This window comes from Pinus tabuliformis, chromosome 6 (genome assembly GCF_031772625.1).
Source record: "Pinus tabuliformis cultivar Carrire ecotype Pingquan chromosome 6, CPIR1, whole genome shotgun sequence".
NCBI lineage: Eukaryota > Viridiplantae > Streptophyta > Pinopsida > Pinales > Pinaceae > Pinus > Pinus tabuliformis.
The window spans coordinates 286,372,406-286,394,626 of record NC_142292.1 but is presented as its reverse complement, the minus strand read 5'-3'; the positions used below and the strand labels follow the sequence as shown (position 1 = coordinate 286,394,626).

Sequence of the window (22,221 nt, the reverse complement as noted above, 5' to 3'; positions counted from 1 at the left end):
AATTTTATGCAGAAGTATCCAGAACTACTCAAGCGTTGAGGACAACACTTTTTTGAAGGAGAGGGGCATGTTGGGTCCTATAATACTAGTGATTACCCCATTACTATTGTAGTTATACCCCTTATTTATATTGTTGTGCCCCTATTACCCCCATGTTGTTATTTCTGTGCCCCATAGAATCCCTCTATTGTTATTTTTGTGGCTTTATATTATTTTTTTTTCTGCGTAAAGACTAATTCTATTAAAGAAGAGAAAATTATGTACAATGAGGTCGAAACCTCAGAGGGGGCAGAGGCCATCCCTCAGCCATATATTTTGAATCATACATATACTGCTGATTGCCTTTTCAGGATACAGACTTCAAAAGCTTGAAATGTTAGACAATAACCCTCTAAAAATCCATTTTGTTCTGAGTCTAACACCTTCTGACAAAAGCATACAAAGACGTTTTTGGTAAACAAACTGACATTCTCGTCTTGGACAAAAGAGACAAAACATAACTAGCCAGACTCAACCCTATTGCTGTATATTGAGAGCATGTTGGCTCGCACCAAAAGAAAACAAGATTTGAAACCATATTCGTATGCAGAGACCCAAAAAAACTAAGACCCATGAACATAGACCCAGGAAACATAGACAGATTTCAGAAAGGCGAGCAGAGCGAAGACAGAGGTACCATCCGTCGATGAGAAATCAGCCTTAATCGTCCCGATGTGGAAAATCGGTCACATCCTTGTCCACCCGGCTAGACGAAGCCACCTAGGTAACAAAACCACTGTCTTCAATCCCTTCTAGAGGAGTGAACAAGTTGAGGATGCCGCTTTCATGATGAACTGGTTCGCAGCCAAGGATTTCATGCTGATCAGAGTTAGCTTGATGCATAGAAACTTCAGGCACCAGGCAATCTTCCTGCATATTGTCTGCATTTGACATCACTCCCGCCATTTCCCCCTGAAGGATGCTTTCTTCCTGGGAATGAGAGGAGGAGGTATGGGCAGAGCTTTTAGGATTATCCTCTTCCTTAGCAAGAATAACCGTGATACTGACAGTCAAAACTGGTCTGTTGAGTCGGCTCTGAAAGGTGAACCGGGACGTTTGGAATGAATTATGCGGAAGAGGATGAGCATATCCAGAGGGTGGTGAGGAAGGAGAGGCCGAAGCAATGGGAGTGACATTCTGGGGCAAGGAACTAGAGGCTCTGCCTCTATTAGCACTGGAACCTCCTCAGCGGGAGACCCCTCTGCGACGAGGCATCTTCAGATTGACACAGTGGCTGAGAAAAGGGGAATGGCAGAACTGATGGAAGAGAGAGTGGGAACAGAGGAACCCGACCGAGCCTACAACCCAGGCGTGCTTCCAAGCTATCTGAGCAAGGCAGGGATGCGGAAATACAAGCTGGTGGAGGAAAAAGAACCTGAAGCAATGGGATGAACCATAAATTGTTCCATGTATAAAGCATTGAGCTTGAGCTCTCGTTCCATGCACTCATTAATGGATAACTGAGCGACCATCATTCCACTTATCCTCCAAATAAATTTGCATACCATGAGATCTACTTTCTGAGTCCTCCAGTCAGGTGCGAGGCCAGGTGCCTTAATTATCCAAGACCTCATAAATGTGTCGTGTTGTCACCCGCATCCGGGTGAGTTTCATGCTCCTGAAGCATATCATCCTTGACTATATTTTGGAATTCAGAGAGTTGGGCTTCGGTGGCTATGCTGGATAATGAGCCTGCATAGAGATCTACCCCCATTTCCACTCCGATATTAGCAAGAAAATCTGCAAGCTTATTTCCCTCCCGCTTGGTATGCTTGAAAGAGATTGCTTGATGTTGTGATAGCCATCTGTCTATTAGCTCAAGTCTGTGAGCCATCCTCCAGCTGTTGCTGACCTTATGTATAGGGGATCCCTGCATTAGTTTTGTGACCATATTTATGATAATTTGCGAGTCCCCTTCTATGATGAGTGGAAAGAAACTATTGTCCTGAGCCAGGGTTAAACCTTGCCATAGTCCTTCCAATTCTGCTGAGTTGTTAGTATCCCAGCCTATTGAGCCGAGAAAGATGAGTTGAGGAGTGCCAAGATGATCCCTGAAGACTCCCCCATAACCTGCTTTTCCAGGATTGCCTTTTGAAGCTCCATCGAAGTTGAGCTGATACATGTTGCTGGGCGGCGGAGTCCATTGTGCAGTCTTTTGTTGCTTCTTGGTAGGATTGTTTTTAGGGGTAGGCTGTTGATTTAGATGTATTTGCCAATTGTCCCAGACTGATTGTTCCTGCTGAGCTGAAGGAAAATCTTCTGGGGACCAGACTTTAATAGATAAAGACTCCTTGATGTTCTGATGAACTTTGGTCCATATCTGCTCGATTGACATGGATTGATCCTTAAAAATTCTTCTGTTGCGCTCCTTCCAGATATTCCACATCAGTAGACCAGGAATCAGCTGCCAAAGAGTGTTGAGGAGCTTGCTTTGATAGGGCTTGTGACTCCAATTGCGAATAGTTGCTCTGATATCCCCTTGCACTCTACCTTCTTTTTGGCAGCGGAAGGTAACCTTTTCCCACAGCTTCCGTCCTAAATGACAGGTTTGCATTAGATGTATGGCTGATTCTTCTTCTTGCTTGCAATTGAGACAAATAGATGGGCCAGAGAAGCTCCTTTTTCTAAGGTTATCCCAGGTAAGAATTTTATTGTGACATAGAAGCCATAAAAAAGTAGACACCTTCGGCCAGTTTGAGGAATGCCAGAGTTTCTCCCATAATGTGTCCTTGATTATCCTATCTTTAATCATAATTTTATATGCTTCCCTTGTAGTGAAAGTACCTCTCTCTTCATATCCCCATCTTAGTATATCCGCTCCTTCTGAGATGAGAATTTGCCTTTTTTGTAATTCTAAGGAGAGAGAGAGTTGATTTTGCTCAGAGCCATTCATTATGATTTGGTTAGCCTCCTGCCATTTTCTATATCTCTGTGTGGAAGAGGGGATCCAGAACTGATTGACCTTTGCTGACTGATTTATACCTTGCACTGGCACAGGAAGGTTAGGGAGGGTGTCCTTTAACTTTGGGAGCTGCTGCCAGGAGTCATCCCAGAATCTTGCCCTGTTTCCGCTTTTAACCTCCCAGAAACTATGCTGTTGTATAAGATCTCTATGTTGAATGGCCGAATTCCAAACTACCGACCCAGTGCTGACTTCTGACATTCGAATTCTTTCTTCAATAGGGCTATTACTTGCATATTTTGTTGTCCAAAGGGAGGCCCATGGGGTGTTAGGATATGCAAGCCATCTCCACCATATTTTAGCTCCCATTGCCTTATTACTGTGCTCTGGATCTCTTAGCCCAATACCCCCTGCCTTCTTAGGAAGGCAAACATTGTCCCACTTAACCAGAGCCCATTTTTGGTTAGGGCCTGAACTGCCCCATAAGAAGTTGCGCTGGAGATTCTTTATCTCCTTGAGAACCCATTTAGGCGCAGCAAGAATAGAGAAAAGATACAAGGGCATGGAATGGAGAACCGCCTTTATGAGGACCAGTCTGCTGGCCATATTAAGTGCTCTATGAGTCCAGAGGAAGAGCCTAGCTTCGAGCTTTTCTAACAGGTCTCTCCAAGAGGAGTGTTTGAGGGCTGAGGCTATTAAAGGAGCTCCAAGGTATTTGGAGGGAAGGTAAGCAATGGTAAAACCAAGAATACGGGCAATGGCTTTTTGAGTAGGAGCAGGGGTGTTAAAGAAGAAGATTTGAGATTTGACACGATTAATAAGGGCACCTGAAGCATCCGAGAAGTTTGAGAGAATGGCTTTGAGAAGGCGAGCTTCTTGGACCGAGGGATGACCAAATAGCATGTTATCGTCCACAAATTGCTGGTGGGAAAAGGAAGGAGAATTGCTGAAAGAAAGGCCTTTGAGACGGTGGGAAACCAGAGCGGAATTCAGACTTCTACCAAGTCCTTCTGCCATGATGACAAAGAGAAAGGGTGAAAGGGGATCCCCCTGCCTGATACCTCTAGAGGGGCGAAACGTAGCCAAAGGGATGCCATTGATAAGCACAGAAAAGAATGAGGAAGACAGAAGATTGAGAATCCATCTGACCCAGGACGGGGCAAAGCCAAAGGCATTAAGAATTTTCTGAATGTAAACCCAGCTTATACTATCAAAAGCTTTGGACAAATCAATTTTTAGCAGCATACCTGGTTTTTTGGTTTGCTTCAAAGAATGGATTATTTCATGAGTTAAAATAATACCATCCGTAATCTGCCGGCCTTCTACATAACCAGATTGCTCAGGCGATATAATGAGAGGGAGCAACGGCTTAAGTCTGGTAGCAATCACTTTTGAGACGATTTTGTAGATGATGTTGCAGAGAGCGATCGGTCTGTACTTGTCTGGCGTGCTGGATTCCTCTGCCTTGGGCACTAAAGCGATGAAGGTGGCATTCAGCCCTGGGTACATCCATCGTAAAGTGCGTGATTCCTCAACCACTTGCCAAACCTCCATTTTGATAAGATCCCAAAAGTTATGAAAAAAATCGGAAGTGAATCCATCCGGACCCGGCGCTTTCCCTGTTTTCAATTGATGAACAACGTTTTCAACTTCCTGCAAATTTGTGGGCTTGAGAAGGAGAAGATTATGCTCCTCTGTGATTAATTTGGGGATGTTCCGCAGAATTTTATCTATAGCAGGCATTCTGTCTATACTGGGTTCTTGGTGAGCTTTCTTAAAATATCTAAGAAACTCATCTTCAATGCCTTCATGCGTCTCAATTCTATCTCCCTGCTCATTTTTTATGTGGGAAATGAAATTATTCATTCTGCGTTGCACTGTGGTTTTATGAAAGAATTTTGTATTCTTTTCTCCATCCTTGAGCCATCTGATCCGCGATTTCTGCCTCCAAAGGGTTTCCTCCTGTTGTGCTCTATCTAGAAGTTGGGTTTCAATAGCTTGTTCCTGCTTAGCAAGTTCCTCGGAGCGTCCTTCGATGATGATCCTTTGCTGAACAGTTTTTATTTCATGATTAAGAGCGGCTTGAGCTTTGAAGATGTTGCCAAAAGTGGTGTGGTTCCAGTGTTTGATTTCGCCTTTGAGGTGTTTTAGTTTCTGCTGGAATATAGACATTTTTGTACCACTAGTGGGGTTGAATTTGAGCCAAGTTGATCGAACAAATTCCTGGAAGTCCGGATGAGTTAACCAAAAGGCCTCAAACCGAAAAGGGCGCTTAATGTTGTTGCCTGGCCGGTTCCATTGGAGAGCTATAGGCCAGTGATCTGAACCTGAAACAGGCAGGATGGATGCAGTGAATTCCCCTCCCAGGTGAATTGCATTATCAGATATTAGAAATCTGTCTAGACGCGAAGCTATTTGTTGCAATCCTTCTCTTTTGTTGTTCCAGGTGAACATGCCATTGTTGGAAGGAAGATCTACCAGCCAGTTGTTATGAATGAAGTCTTTTAGCAGGTTCCCATCTCTGTTCCTGCTGCTTCTGCCTCCCTGCTTTTCCTCCATTCTTGCTATCATGTTAAAATCTCCTCCAGATATCCAGAGCGGGTATAGCCTGTTTGAGTTAAGAACCGATAGGATGCCCATGATTTCAGCTTTGTGATTGGTTTCCTGAGGGAAATATACATTGGTTATATGCCCATGAATGTTGGTGCCAATTAAGTGAAATATTGCCTGAATGAAGTTCTTATTTGCATGTATGTTGTCGAGTTGAATTACTCTAGCATCCCAAAGGATTGCTAATCCTCCCGATGCGCCTTGAGCATCAACAGCTGTTACTAGCCCTCCTGGCCAGGCTTTCGCTGCTATTCTTTCCAAAACTGTCATGTTACATTTAGTTTCTTGCAAAAAAAGTATGTTTGGTTTTTCCTGCATAAGCATATTTTTTAATAGTCTGCCTTTCCTAGGGCTGTTGAGCCCCCTTATGTTCCACGATATCAGCTTCATTGAGAAGGATTGGGGTTGATATTGAAATATTTGGTCAGCTTGGCGTACCTACCTGACTCGACTAGCACTTCGCCGATCTTGATGGTTCTTTCGAGGGTTGTTTTTCGTCCTCGCTTTTTACTGTCTTTTGTTATGAATTTACCATCCCATTGACTACCAATCTGGACACCTAGAGAGTGTTTCTTGTGTGCACGATTTAAGACCTCTACCAGTTTATCCACTTGCCGATCCGGTATTTTGTCAAAGTTTCCAGTCTTGCAGGCTAGCTCGAGTCCTAGAATATCCAGTTCGCCAATGTCAATATTCTCAGGATCTTCCTCCATGATCTGGGGATCTTGCGATGCTTCCTCTCTTTCCTTCAGCGTCTTGGCGCTTGGTTCAGGATTATCCACTTCCATTCCTTGAATATGCCAGGCCTGAGTTTTGGTTTGGGAGTGAGGGGTTGGTTTGTTGAGTAAGATATCCCCTGGTTGCTGTGAAGTTCCTTCCGTCTGCACTTTGTTGGATTCCTTATCCTTTTGCGGCCCATTATCAGGATCTTGCGTATCATTACTGACCAGAGCCTCAAAACTGTTACTCGTTGAGGGTATTGCTGTGTTGACCTGATCTGCCTTAGGATTGGCTGTCGCTTTTTTGTTCCCTCTTCTGCGATTTACCACTTTGGTGAAACCATCAGGCGCCTGGTTATCTGAGCTCATTTGAGGAGGGGGTTTCTTGTTCAGAGGACAATCTCTGAATAGGTGTCCGAGATTATGGCATTTCCTGCATCTAAATGGAACATGTTCATAGTCTATTAACTGAATCCATTCAACATCTTCATGGAAGAGACTTACCGTGTCCGGCAGGGCTTGTTTGAGATCCATATATACGCAGATCCGGGCATAAGATGTGTATCTACATAACTTTGTTTCCTCTGCTACCTTGATGAATTCGCCCAGAGCATTTCCGATCTCCTGTAGGGAGTTTTCTTCCCAGTATTCCCAAGGAAGCGAGTACAGCCTTATCCATACGGGAGCATAACTGAGGTCTTCCTTGTCTGGATTGAATCGTTCAACCCATCCTTTGAGATATAGTCCTGCAGAATTGAAGAAATAAGGACCCCCCTCCAGAATCCTGTTGCGATCTTCCAGGCAGTTAAAGACGGCAGTGAAAAACCCCTTTGGGCCTAAATGTAGGTTGATGTGTCCCTTTGGCTTCCATTTGGTAGCTATCCAGCTTCTTAATGCTTTCTCAGTTGGCCAGATTCCAATAAATTTGCCAATCAGCGCATGATCTCTCATAAATTGTATTCTGGCATTGATTCGGTGACTGGGAAATTCCACTTTTGGCCTGTGAGTAGCCACCGGCCTGCATGTGGAAGAACTTGCTTTATTCGCTTCTTTTTGCTCTGGGTCATTGTTCTGTTGCAAACTACTGTCCGTATTGTTGTCATTTTGTCGTTTCTCTTTGTCAATGTCTGCGATCTGCTGCGATTGGCTGTCTTTTTGTGGGGGAGGCGCATCGCCCTCCCCCATAGGGGGCTGCATTTTCCTTCTCGCTTATGTCTGGGTTACGAAGACCTCCAGACAGCTCTGATTCCTTCAGTACTGATGTGAGCCAGTCAAGCCTGCCGTGGCAGGGGTTGCAGAAACCCACTGACTGTGCGCAGAAACCCTAGTTCGCTTCTCTCATCATTTGGCATATAATTCTTCCAGTCCCATGGCTTTATATTATTATTGTTAGGTCGATTGGATTATATTGTGACTCCTTAGACTCCTATATATAGAAAGGAGGTTTTTTCATTTGTATCATCAAAGAATTGTTCATTTATGTAATTTAAAGGAGGTTGCCCCATCGAAGAGGCTGAATTCTAACGTGTTGATCTATCTTTCCTATCTTTTCTTGAGCTGGTTTCATAACAATATCCTGCTATATGTTGCATCAGCATTGAAAAGGTTCTGAACAATGAATGTGATGTGCAACCATGGACACAGGGGAAAACATTGAGAGAGCTCTGCGCTAGCCTTATTCCTAACTGAAATGGTACATTTTATTATGCTTCTATTTATAGTTACAATAAACATTGCAACATATTTCACTAAAAACTACTACACACTTTAGTTCAAGGTAGCATTTCAAGCCTCAACCGCTGGAATTGGTCCATTATTGTCTCCCAATTATATTTAAAAAATTGCTAGAATCATAGGCAGTGACATAGGATGTTAGAGTGTTAGGTATTGTATTGTTACAGATTTCTTGGATTGGATTATTTTCATTGAAGACCTCATACCCACAACAATTGTTTTTAAGAGTGATTGAAGAAAGGCGTGTATGTCAATTGACACCACAGGGAGGAAATTTTAAATTGTATAGAAAATTTGACGGTGCTGACTGGTACATTAAAGAACATCTTCTACAAATGATTTTGTAGATGTATTTCAGCCTCATTATGGTAGGATATAAGGATTTCTCATTTAGAAGAAAGTTCTAGTAGTCTTGGAAGTGAAGTTAAATATGCTACTGGTAACAGAGAAGGCTGGATAAACTGGAGGTTTACTGGTGACCTGGATTGGCTTGACATGTGTAGGCTTTACATATAGACAAAATAATAAGAAATTAGTTTTCTTTGAAGTAAATTTCATTATACTTCCAAGAATAGAGAGGTTTGAGTAAACTGGATTATTACCGGTGACATGGACTAGATTGGTGTGGATGCCCTCAATTATAGGCCTAATGGTTACACTAGCTTTTCATCCACAATCCCTTACTGCTCTTCCACGGGAACTTGCTTCCCTTGAAAGTAGACCATATCCCTATGTTCTACCATGTTTTTTACCAATATGTAAATCACTTGTAGCTCTTCTCTCCAAATCTGAAAGTGCACAATGAATCTAAAACACTCCATTGGTAGACATTGCCTGATTTCTGCTTAGTCTTTTTTGGTTGAAGAAATATGTCTTATCTTATACAGAAAATATGTACAAAATTCAGAAATAAAATACGTAAAATATGTACAAAAACTAAGAAAGAAATCAGGGCATATTTCTCGGTGGTAATAACATGTTGACAAGATTAGATACCTAAAAAAGTTCATTACTATGCTGCGAAATTATGTCACTCTAGATTCTAAATAGTTGGTTTTGTCCACCTCTATGGTATCTTAGAATTTTCTTACAATTTTTTCCCCCCTTTGGAAGCTAAGGTGTAAGTGTATTTTTCACACCTCGTTTTCCTTGGGTAAATTAAGTAAAACCATAAATGAATCATGCCCAAATATTTTGGAATCTAAATTTCAATGAGTGCATTTCCCATTCAAGTTGATCAGACTTGGGCATAAATAGTTTATGAGACAATCCAACATGATATGTATGAGGTCAAAAATCTGAGAGAAAAAGGGATAGGGTATTCCACTTTACCCCATGAAAAACAAAATGCAGAGGCATATATAGGAACAAGCAAAGGGAAAATGATGATGCTTTGTAGAAAATTGGCTAGAATCCATAGTTAGGAGTTAAGATTATAGAGCTGCAATGATCAGTTTTGGAGAAATAGAAAATTGATATAAAGTAGTGTTTGGTGCTGGCCTCTATGTGATTTATGGTGGTCGTCTCCTCATGCCTATTGATCCCAAAATAGGAGCTAGATTTGTTCTAATTAATTATTGTTACTGAAAGATCTCAAGAGAACATGAGAGATACAATTTTGTTAGATTTTGACATACTCTTTTGGAGTGTTTTCTTTTATATGTTGTCTTTTGTTGAATTTTCAATAATTCAGATTTGAAAAAATAGTAATTTTTGTGCTTAATGATTTGGGCTCGCAATAACTAAATGGCATCTAAATGAAATTTGGGAAAAAGGTGTTTTCTGCTATCAAATTTATTGTTCTTTTCTTTATACTACCTCATGTCATTTAATTATCCATTGTTATATGTATTTACTTGTATTTCCAAAGAAAATGTTGCCACCAAATGCATCTCAATTTACCTGAAATTTTGTTCCTTTATGCCACACTAACGTAGAAAGATGCCATTTCAAGATAGTTTTTCACTTATATCTTTTGAGCAGGAATGGTTAAAGGATGGAAATCACCCATCACAATAGCTAATATATCCAAGATGCAATTTTAAAATATTTATTTGTAATATTTTTTCTTTTTAGTAGAATGTTTAAAACTTATAAATCATTTATCATAATAATTATTTTGTATTAATTTGATTATATGTAATAATTTAAGTTATAAGTTATTTGACATGATAATATGGAACATGGAGTGGGTATGCAATTTGCTACCAAGGGAATCTTGAAACTGATAGACAGGTAGATGTATGTTGCTTTGTCGATGTTGACTAGGCTAGAGACCTTGATCAATGGAGGTCAACCAACGCGTATGTTTTCAAACTGTTTGGTGAAGCTATAAGTTGGATGAGTAAGAGACAAGCGGTTATAGCCTTGTCAACTATAAAATTTGAATATATGGCAGCCACTCATTCAAGCAAGGAAGTGATAGGGTAGAAGATTTCATGTTCAAAGATTAACCGTCATTTGACATGATAATATGGAACATGGAATGGGCCTGGAGTACCTAAAATTTCTTCTACTGTCCTAAGAACTTTCCTTCCTCAGATGTAAGGAAACAAGTTAGATGTAGGAGCATCTAAGTTAGGGTAACATGTTTACTAAGGGAGTTGGATTCCTAAGTTAGGATTTAATTATTTAATGTATTTTCCTATAGTTTTAGGAAAGAATGAGAATTATTGTAAATAGAAGAAGGTTCGAGAGTATTTTGTAAAAGTTGAAAGATTTGAGGGTTAGTTAGTTCTCATCTAGAGATAAGGGATTAGGTGAGAGTTTTTATGGATCATGAGAGATATTATGGGAGTTTGTTTGGGATGTAGAGCCTACTTTGGGTTCAAATCAACTTGTATAAATCTAAGTGAGCTCATGACACATGTAAAAGAAGAAGAGTTAGGAAAGAAAGGCTAATTATTAGGCCAATAATTCTCTTGTAAATATCTTATTTCTTTAATGAATTATTTTTTAATATTTCTTTAATGAATTATTTTTGAATATTTGTATGCATTCATTATGTGTGTGGATTTTAGTTTTATGTGGGTTTTATTTTCAATAGTTCGCGCCATCATTTTGGTATCAAAACTAGGTTGAGATTTATTTCTTGTAAATTGTGTGATGGATTGTCTTGTGCTTTTGGAGTCATTGTTGAGTGATTTTTTTTCCTGTTGCTACAAAGAGGGTAGCATTGTTGGAGCAAGGTTCTGTGTGTAATGATCACTGCGAGTGATTGTTGTTTTGTTTGCTACAGATATGGCATCTCAAAATTGAGACCGTGCATTGCTAGTGAGAGAAAAGTGGAGGAGTTATCATCTCTTTATTATTGGAGAATTTGGTCTACTCAGAGGTTGTAGTCATTTCCTTTGGAGTTAGAGACATTGTTATTGACACCTGGTAAGAGACATCTACGCAGAGAAGCAACACAAAGGGTGTGGGATGAAGTTTTAAGGGTGGGGTTTCTAGTGTGCTTAATTGGAGATGGGCCTTCTCAATTGGAAACATAGCTTGTTGTCCCTATGGGGATGAAGCACTGTGATGGAGGCAACGACAGGCTAGAAATATTTCAGTGTATTTTCCAACAATGAGTTGAGCAGGCATAGCACACCCACTTATTACTTCACACCATAGTTATAAAATTTGAATTTAAATTCTGATTTGAATTTGATATGATACGATAAAAATTTGTACAAGAAATTTTCAATTCGGTATCGGTAAAAAAAAAACCATAGTATACATCTTATATATATATATATATATATATATATATATATATATATATATATATATATTTCTTTTCCTATAATCACAATGATTTTTACTTATTTTCATTTTATTCATTTTAAAATTTAAATATTTTGTAATATTTTTTGTCAAAATAGACAATTTTAAAACTGAAATTCACTAATCAAAATCATAACAACACTTATATACTAATCTCTCTCAAAACTACATCTCTCTCTAGACTTTTGTAATTAATATACATTTAAAAAATAAATATTCAAAACTGAAAACTAAATCTTTGCTTAGCTTCAAATGTTATATAAAATCTTTTTTAATTAGTACATATTTAAAAACTAAATATTCAAAACTTATTTTTATTCACACCAAGCCAAGTTTTCCCATGATGCTCTAAAATCCAAAACCCTAGAGAAAAAAAGATTAATTTAAAATTTATATTTCGATAACTCATCTTAATTTAGAATTGTTGTGAATGACCAAAGACTTATATTATATACAATACACTTACACCTCATCAACTTACTAGCCTTGGACAATAATTTATGCAAGTAATTTAAGGTTAATTAAATTACCAAATATTTAGGTTGTTCGAGCATGGAATTTTTTAGAATTTGAATAATTGTTGGATTAGTGAGGAAAAGATGAAAACTAGGTAGGACTTGAACATGAAGACTATTATCACAAAAAATTGATCATCTAACCTTAATTTACTAGATGGATCAAAGTACACCATGTAGGGCCAATTTTACCATAGTAAAATTGCTTTCACTGTGAGAAATTACTTAATAAACCATATTTGTTAAGTCATTTATAATTAAACCCATGAAGAATAATTAAATAAATCACTATTTATTTAATTATCTTTTAGGAATAATTAATTAACATATTGTTCAATCAATATTCCTTGCCACATTTGACCCAATTATGAGAAATAAATAGATAAATCATTAATTATCTCATTTTTCTCTGGGAATAATTAATTAATCACTAAATAGTTATTATTCCTTGTCAAGTTTGACTAAATCCCTTAGGAATAATTAAATAAATTATTATTTTTTTATTATTCCTTAACCATATTTCTTGAGATGATAAATAAATCATTTATTTATTTATTTTTTCTAAATAAAAGTTTAAATATTTTTCTGTCCAAACCAAATATAATAAAATATTCCAAACGGTTAATTATAAAATGGGGTTAATAATATTTTATTATTTCTCATTATTCAAGGACAACCTAATATTTTGATATAAATAGAAGGCTTTTACATTCATTCTTCACTTTTGATTATTTTCATTGTTGCACTCATTGTTATAGCTCTGATTATTATCATTCCCGCACACCATCTTCTTTTTCATTTGATTTCTCATTGAGCTCAAACATTTTGTTCACTAGGTTTTACACATTATAGAGGAGAGAGACTCTACAAAAATCTAAAGACATTGAGGATAGCCAAGAACCCATCCCATAAAGGGGGACTGGTAACATTATTTTTTACCTTCACAAGTGTTGTTTAATAAAATATATTATTTCTATATCTAGTTTCCATTGGATTATTGGACTTATTTGCGCTTATTTTACTATTCCATTTTGTTGTTTAACTATATTTGTTGCATAGATCAGGGCTTTGGCATGTTTTGTTCCTATCATTTGTTGTAGATCTACATTGTTTAACAACCATTTTTATTATTAAATCTCTTTTTCATCCACAACCTATAGTAGTTTATTTTCGTAGACATTCAAGAAGAATTCTACATAGCAGTGAAAAAATATGGAAGATCAAGATCATAGAAAAGACACCTTTTCTTCAATCGTCCTGGAGAAAGAAAAGGAAGAGGATGAAACATCTTTCATGAAGACACAAAGGTAGCAATAAGAGAAGAGTGCCTTGGCATTTGGCACCTTATCATCAAGTCCATGTCATCAGTATGAAGTCTAGTCTTGTCAAAATGTCAGTTTAAGGTGTCATATGATTCATCATGTGCGACATCATTCATGGATCTAATTATGTAATTTTCAATATAATGAGAAATTTGAAGTAAAATGGAAGTCCAATAGTCACCTATAGAATGTGAAAAGTCATGTGGAAGTCAAAGGGTCATATGAAAGTTCAAGATTCATGAGGGGAGTCCAAGAGTCGTAAGGGAGGTGGAGAGTCACCTCATTTGTTATATATGCACCCTCATAGCTCAAGAAAATGACTTTTCACCTTGGCTTCTCCAAATAAGCATTAGAGAGGAAGATAGTTCTTTTGGAGAGAAATTGGTAGCTCTAATGCTCCACTATTGGAGCTAGTGGTGTTCATTGTATCAATGTATCTTGGAAATTTCACTTAATACTTGAAGCTCATTGAGCCAACACACTTTCGTTCATATGTCATAAATGTTGTAAGACTATTATTTGGATGTTTGTCATATATGTTTTTTCATTGGCACTAAAGAAATTGAACTATTTGGTTGGCTTTCGTGATTATCATATTGAATGTGTTTTGTATGTTTTTAATGATCGTTACTTCTATGTGAACTATTTCTCTAGTTGATTAATGATTCTATGATATATATGATCATGCGTCTTTACTAGATTAGTACTATTAGTCTTCTCTTAAAGGCTCACTTTCATTTCCCTCTGGTGAAATAACCTTGATGCATTCTACAACTACATATTCCATAAGGAATACTCACTTGTTTATTCAAAAGTACATGCAAATCAATCTCTTGTGCTTACTATTTGAACAAATGAACATCTCTCAGAAAAATGGTAGTAGGCCCTTATTTCCAGAAGACCTACAAGAAATGGTGCGATGTATAATTGGGACTCACATCGTGGAGACCCCACTACATGTTGGTTGGTTCCAACACCGTCAACATTTTCATGCTAGAAGGAGGGAAACCACCTTTTCATGTTTGATAACTCACCACATCTTAACAAGAAAACTTCCACACAAGGAAATAATATTCCTATTTCCACTCCAAATCATATTCCTCAGAGAGAGGAAACATATCATCCTAGTCCATGACAATATTTCAAGGTTACTTATGAACATCTCCAAACAATTTGACCTATTACTCATTAGTTTGCAAGAGCTCTTGGTTTACTCCCTGTTCTTACCATTCTAACTCATAAACATATAAAGAAAGAAACAACTCCTAGTGTTCTATTGGTTTCTTTGGTGGAATATATGGTTATCACAACCCTTGCAAAGTTGGTTGATCCTACAGAAAGAACAAATAACCAAGGGGAACTTACACCTAATATGGAGAAATTAGATAGTGAAGGCGAAGATTTTCAGTTTTTTGATGAGGACCATCCTGATTATAACGAAGATTTTAACGATGAAGGAGAAGGCTCTTTAGACTGAAAGAAGGAGAAGGAAGGAGGTGAACACATAGTTGATGTAGACTTGGATTGGATGGCCCAAGGGCCACTCGCTCTTCTGGATAATCTTCACTAAGTGATTAAACACCCAGAAATGATGTTGTAAAAGTTTGATCTTGATAAGAAAACAAAGTTTGAAGACCATATTGATGATTTATGCATGCATTTACGAATGCTTGAGGTACGTTTTGATGACATTTATTGTAGACTCTTTCCGTATACTTTAGATGGTAGAGTGTTAGTATTGTGGCACATTATTCTGGCCAATTCAATCTATATTTCGAGGGAGTTTAAGAAGTTTTTTTTAGAAAACATTGTTGATGATAAAACTCTCATCGTGTTATTAAAAGAACTTTGGAATATGAAAATGGGGGACAAAGAAAGAGTAAAATATTTCAACCAAATATTTACTATTTTTTTGAACATGTTCCCTGCAAATGTCAAATCATATGACACCATTATGAAAGATTATTATATAGCTTCCTTGCCAACTAACATTTCAATTTTTGTCAAAAGAGCCACAAAGGATATTTTTGCCTTAAATTTTTTATTTGAAAATGATTTTTGTTCTATTAGAGTCATTTAAGGCATTGATGATCGTAAAGACTCCAAAGGACCTGGTTAGAAAACCCAAGCCTTTTATAAAAAGGCTAAAGAGAAAGATTAATTCGATATGGAAAGCTTGACCAAGTCTTTGAAGTTGCTCAGGAATGAAGTATATGAGTTAAATAGGTCAAGTGAGGAAACCACGAGTAGCAAGTTCACTAAGCTTCCCTTCTTCATAGAGAATAACAACTCTTAACTCGCTAAATCTTCTCAAAGCTCTAATTCAATGTTTTATGTTGAAAGTTGGGGAATGGATAATTACTACAATTTCCATCAAGAGAAAAATTCAGAGAAAACATGTCCCCAAAGGAAACATAACATGACTTCCATGATGACAAATTCTGTAAATAAATTATTGGCAGATGAAATTCCTAAACAAAGTGAAGAATAAAATGAAGCCTTCACGACCAAAGAAAGTTCAGGTGTTGTATAATCTATTAATACATTTCATGTCATATTTGAATGTTGATAAGAAAAGTGTTGATGAACAATCAATGAGTGAAGCTCCTCCTCAACAAACAACTAGTAATTATAATATGAGGAGAAAAGGACCTGTCTCTAAGCAAGACTTCAAGAAGTTGTTGAGAATAATTATTCCACCTTCCTACTCAACCCAAAATTCACAGAATAAGTCTATAAGTTCTACCTCCTTTAAGAAAACTTCCTCCAACAACAGGAACAAGTACATCACTCCTGAAATTTCAATTAAAGCTACACCACTGGATACGTCAGCACAACCCATTACAAATGAAGGTATTATTTACAACATTGTTGAAGACATGGAAAGTTCTTGTGCCAAAATTGCAATCTTTCAGCTCGTGAAGATAACGAGACAATGAGAAATAATTATACAAGAACTTTCATCGCCTTGTTCAGAAGGTAAGGAATTCTTTTCTTCTCGAGTTAAACCCCGTCACTCTCGAGATATTGTTGAGTCTATAGTTAGTGCTGTCAATTTAAATTATAACGCTCTCTACCCCTGTTCCTTTTTACATTTGATATCTTTAATTACAATGTCGATAATTGTTTGGTTGATTATGGTGCATCAACGAATGTTATGCCATTATATTTTTCCCATAAAATTAACGATAAATGGAAAAAGACTAATGCATGATGTTATCACTCAGGTTGTTCCCTTTGACTCCTAAGGGAATACGGCCGAGGTAACCACAGACCAATCTTTGGATCACAGGTCCTAGCCTACCTGCAATCAGAGAGGGCTCTCTCTTTAGAATTTAGCTTTGTTTAAGTAATGTTTAGGCTAGTTATGATGTACTGAGTTTTGTTTAAAGTTTTGGTTGAATGATGTCTTCTAGCAGCTAAAAGGTAATCTTCAGGAGCTTCAGTCCATTGGGCAATGGAGTCTGTGATTATGTGTTGTTTGAGATATTGAGTAAGAGTGATGAAACTGCAGGGCCATATGGGTACTCATGAAACAATCTTCAATTTGTGGTATATGGATTATTTCCAGCCAGCGAGAGGCAACTAAGAATCTTTCACTAAGCTGGTGATGTGAAGGAATGAAATATTAATCAGGAGCAGATTAGAATTCCTGAACAGTATTTACTATGAAAGATTTAGTACGAAAGTGAGCAATTAAGAATTACACATTCATAACTAATTCTGAAGAAAACATTCATAACAGCATAGATTGAGTTTAGGGTGTTCAATGAACAAATCCTGAACTATTCTTTTTCTCTACTGCTAAACATATGAAACATACAGTATAAGTGGATTATGAAAGAGCGGAATACATAAAAAACATGGTTCAGAAAACTTATTGTGACATGAAATAGCGTAGGAATCCTGTAGCAGCAAGCAAGCACACCACAACACTTCAAACAACTCAGAACTTCAGAAATTCCATTAGCTTCCTGTATTGAAAGTCTGAAATTACAGCATAGCTTCTCCAGAAGAAACATCAACAACCCCAATAAGTTTATGCGTGGGGATATATATACAATCGTTTTTACAAAATATCTTAACGATGAGTCATTTGCTCAATAACTGTCTTTACCAACTTTCAAAAATAGCAGATACAATAGTTATTGCTACTTTAAATGGACAATGAATGACTGTTCAGTTCTGTCAGAAATTCTTTGACTTTTGGAGGCAACTGGGTCTGTCGGGTGCTTCGTATTGATTCTGAGTAATACGCCCTTTACTGCTTTGTCGTGGTGCGGCTATCTCAGCCTCGTCATTTGCATCTGTAGGCATCTGCTTTGGTGGTCAAACTTGATTGCTGAGTTGGCCTTTTCCATTGCTTTCCCAGTCAGAGCGAATATATCAATTTTCTGAAAATGCTGACTTGTGATAGAAATACAAAAATATAGTGAGCAACCTGTTTCTTCACAGCAGTGTTTGTATCATGCCCGTCCACCATTCCTGTGTAGGCAATTGGTGTCTTAGGATTATGCCTAAGGTTTCATCTGCCTCAGTATATTTGTAGTAGTTTGGAGGCACTTCAAAAAGATGTCTGATCTCATTCATAATAAAAAATAAATTCTCTAGTTTGTCATAGAGACTCTGCCCAGATGGAGGCCCTGTTTCCTCTGGGACACTTGCTGCTGCAGTGATCTGATTTGTGGCATATGTATTGACCCTCTTGGCATAGTTTTCATGAGACAGTAACCTTCCTGCACTGGTTACCAAGCTGGGAAGACCTCTATTATGTAATGCTGTAATTTTCTCAATGAATTTGTTCACCTCTGTCTGCATTTCTTGACACCTTCTGTCCAATGTTTGTACATGATTTCTCAAAGTGAGCACCCTCTTCACTAGTAAAATGGTATCAGTTCTGTTCGTGATACCCATTGCTGCAAGCTGAGGGCCAATGCGATTGTTAAGGACATTGATCATCCTATGGGCTATTTCAGGCATACTGCCTAGAGATGCCCTTGCTCTTTGACTTTCTTTTTGGGCCCTTCCTATGAGATCCATATGCTCATGGATAGTTTCAATATATTGCCACTGGTCTGTAATAGATTGACCAATATTGGCCCACAGGATTTTCTTGATTTCAACTACGACCTTATCAAGAGAGAGCTCTTTCTCCAGTTCCTTTATTCTCTTCTCAAGAGCCCTCACCTCTCTTGTTTTTTCAGCTACACTTTGCTTGGATTTATCATACTTTTCTTCAATGGCAGCCAATTTATCCTTGGTCTCTTGCAGCTCAGCCATCTGTGCTTCTAAAGCTTCCAGCTCCTTCATCATGTTCTGCATGCTTAGGCTGGGTCCCTGATCTGGTGTTGTTGCTGGCGCTGATGTTGAAGGGCCTGCCTCTGATGTTTGTCCTGTGGGAGGACCTGCTGTAGTAGTAGAAAGTGGCACACCTTCAGTGGATGCAGATATCTGTGCTGGCTGCATTGGTGCCTCACCTTGTCTTGATTTTAGTGCTACCTCTAATGCACTCTCTGTTTCCATCAATCTCTTGTATAAACTCAGGAGTAGAGCAACTACATCCTGATCCTTCTTTTGCTCTGCCACCTCTCCAGTTTGAGGGTGAAGGGTAGCTGGCAGCTTGATATGCTTTCTCATAGCTGCTATGTCTTCATCCCTTTTCTTTAATAATGCTTGCACACCCTTAGGGTCCTTTGGATCATGACCCAACTCTATAATGATCTCTTCCAAGGACTTGATTCTGTTGTCCTTGGCTTGAGATGATGCCTTCTCCAATTCCAGTTGAGCAGCAGTGTTGTGTAAAGAATTTTGTAATTGGTGTGCTAGTAGGGTCTTATCAGCTAATGTGGAATATATCATTTCCCCAGTTTGCCTGTGTAGCTCAATCTGATCCAACGGGTGGATGTCTTTGGCAAAAATTTCTAGATTAGTCCTGATATAGTCGGCAGCTGTTTGAGGTTGCTGCATAGTAGGCCTGAAATGACTAAGAGTCATTTTTTGTTCTTGAATGTCATAAGTAGACATTAATCTCTGTTGATTAGTTGGTTCCATTTTCAAGAGTTGGTTGTAGATTTGGTGTTTGAGGGGCTCATTCCTTTTCTTGATATCTATGAACTGTTGCTTGATGCTAGAGTCTGCCTTAGATCGCTACCTTGAAGAGCTCACCTCTGTCCCATGTGGCATGTCCTGCCCTTGTTGTAAGGAACTAGTCGATGTTTCAATGCTAGGAGGGGGCATATTATCAACTGGTCTCTTTGGTAATTCCTCCTCTGAAAAAGGATTTAGCCTCTGTCTTTTCTCTCCTTGCTGGTCTGTTGAAGTAGTAAGAGGAGTGTCCTCTTGCCTATCCCTTTTCCTTGTCCTTTCTTCATTAGCAGGTGTTTGCAAAATAGAGGACTCAACTGTTACCTCCTGCCTTGGAGGGATTTGCTCTTGTGTCTGCTGCTCTGTAGAGGCACGTTCCTTGGTTGTACCTTCATGCTGCTCTACTTGTTGTTCCACATTTGGAGGTGATTCTTCTTGCTGCATTGTTTTGCCTTTAGCCATGTCTGCTGGTGGATCAGTTGTTTTGGCAGGCTACTGGGGAACGGTAGATGAAGAGGCAGCTTCTCCAAGATGCCGAGGGCCTGAAGACCAAACCTGTCCAAAATATTCCAAGTCAACTGCCTTTTCTAAAGTTTTAATGGCTTTCTCTGCTATTTCTTCTTCAGTATAATCTTCCACTAATGTGCCTTCTTTCCACTCTAATTGGTTAGCATATTTTTCGACTTCTGGAATGCTATTGTGGTCATACGTAGCAAGCCTATGCTTGATTCTTCTGAGGCTTATGAAATGGTTAGGGTCATAGGGTGCCCAATAGAAGCTTGTCTTGAGGTGGAGGGCTTTTAGCATTTGGTCTGCCTCAGCCCAAGCTTCTTCTCTCTTATTAAAGATGAATGGACCCAGTTGATGCTTAATTTTCAGCTGTGCCTTCTTGTTTCTGCTATGGAAGTGAATCATATCTGCATTGCCGAACTGCCTGAAGTATTCTAGTGCAAAGAGTCTCATGGGAACATACTTTGGTAGCCTGTATGGTGCTAACTCACAGCCATATATCCTGATCACTGTATGGTCTTGGTAAAAGTACCAATCCCCAATGCTATAGTTCTTGGACAACTGGAGGATTTTCTGCATATCATCAGTGAGTCTAGGAGGAGGGGAACTCTACAGTACTGAGAAGGCTAGATGAATGAATAGGTCAATAAACTCACAGTAGTTTTATGGTTAATAGTGAATATGATGGCAGACTTATGTCTAGAATATTACAGACCTTCTGTTTCCCTTTGGATCTCGTTTCTTGAGGAAAAGAGGAAAGGCATCAGGCTGATTGTATAATAGCAGATGATATATGAAGGAAGTGTACTTGAATACCCTCTCTCTTTCCAAGTTCATGAATTTTGTTGGCTATAAATGAAGCATAGTCATACTGGACAGGAGGGGGCTGTCCTGGGGTAAAAATGGATAGCACTACCAGTGTTGTCTCATCCACAAACTCACTGGTCTTGAACCCTAGGATGGAGGATATGATGTCTACCAGCAGTCTCTCTATGTCATTGAACCAGTCATGCAGATAAGGAGGAGGTTGTAAGGGCTGGTACTCTGGGCACATAAATAATTGGCCAATTCTTGTAATTTGTGAGTTGGAGAGCTTGGCACCCTGCTCTAGCAAAAGCTGCATAGTGAGAGGAACCAGTGGCCTTGTAGGTTGAAACTGTAGCATTTGGTTGATGGCTTCAGGAGTAATATGGAACAAGACAGAGCCTGAAGGACTCAGAATAGCTCTTTGATTGGGGTCATAGTTTGTGGAGCATTGGTGAATCAAGTCAGGGAACTCATTGACCTGAGGGAGATAGTAAATTGGCAAATTGGATTTCCAGATTCCCAGGAGGTCTGTACCATCTCTGTGCTTCTTTCTCAACTCACAAACTATTTCTATGTGGTATGTGATGCCCCTCTCTACAGTTTCTCTCATCTGATAATCTCTGTCAGCAAGGGCCAACCATTCTAGGTTCTTGTGTGGGGCATTTAATGGGGCAATGTTTAATGCCACAGGGGTCTCCATGGTTACCTGATACTTTAAGTTGTGTTTAAACTTGATTTTCTGGGCACAGCAATATAGAGCAGTGAATTTCCAATGAAGGGGGCAATTTGCAGAGAGGACAAGGTAAATAGGGGAGAAACTGAGTTGAAATGCTCCTGGGAGAGATTAAATGAGCAAATGCTGAGATTTGAGAGTTGCTTTCTTGGTAGATTTGTCTGGCAGATGTTTAGGTTTGCGAATGCGCAAACAAGCTGTGAATTTGTGGTAATTTGGTACAATGTGGAACCTCTGTAGGTGAATTTGGGCTTACAGTGGGAAATGAAGCTCGGTTACTGAGGATTCCTAGCAATTCCTGTGTTTTCTCTCTTTTCTTGCTTGTTTCAGGGAATTATACAAAAACCAAGGCACGCAGAGGGAAACTGATAAATACCTGGGTACAATATGACAATGGTGATGATATACAGGTGAATTCACGGTGCCAGTAGCAAGGAAGCAGTCTTGAGAGTTGGTGGACAAGCAACGTAACTGCTCA

The 22,221-nt window shown here is 38.7% G+C and overlaps 1 protein-coding gene across 1 annotated transcript; it reads right to left on the bottom strand.

The window, feature by feature from the left end:
* Window positions 1-1,609: 1,609 nt before the first annotated feature.
* LOC149258467 (uncharacterized) lies at window positions 1,610-7,455 on the bottom strand. Its single transcript, XM_089418394.1, has 4 exons — window positions 6,845-7,455; window positions 5,994-6,703; window positions 5,669-5,814; window positions 1,610-5,485 (listed from the first exon to the last, which is right to left on the bottom strand). Exons 1-4 carry the CDS (start codon window positions 7,453-7,455, stop codon window positions 1,610-1,612), a joined length of 5,343 nt encoding a protein of 1,780 aa, XP_089274520.1.
* Between the last annotated feature and the right edge of the window lie 14,766 nt (window positions 7,456-22,221).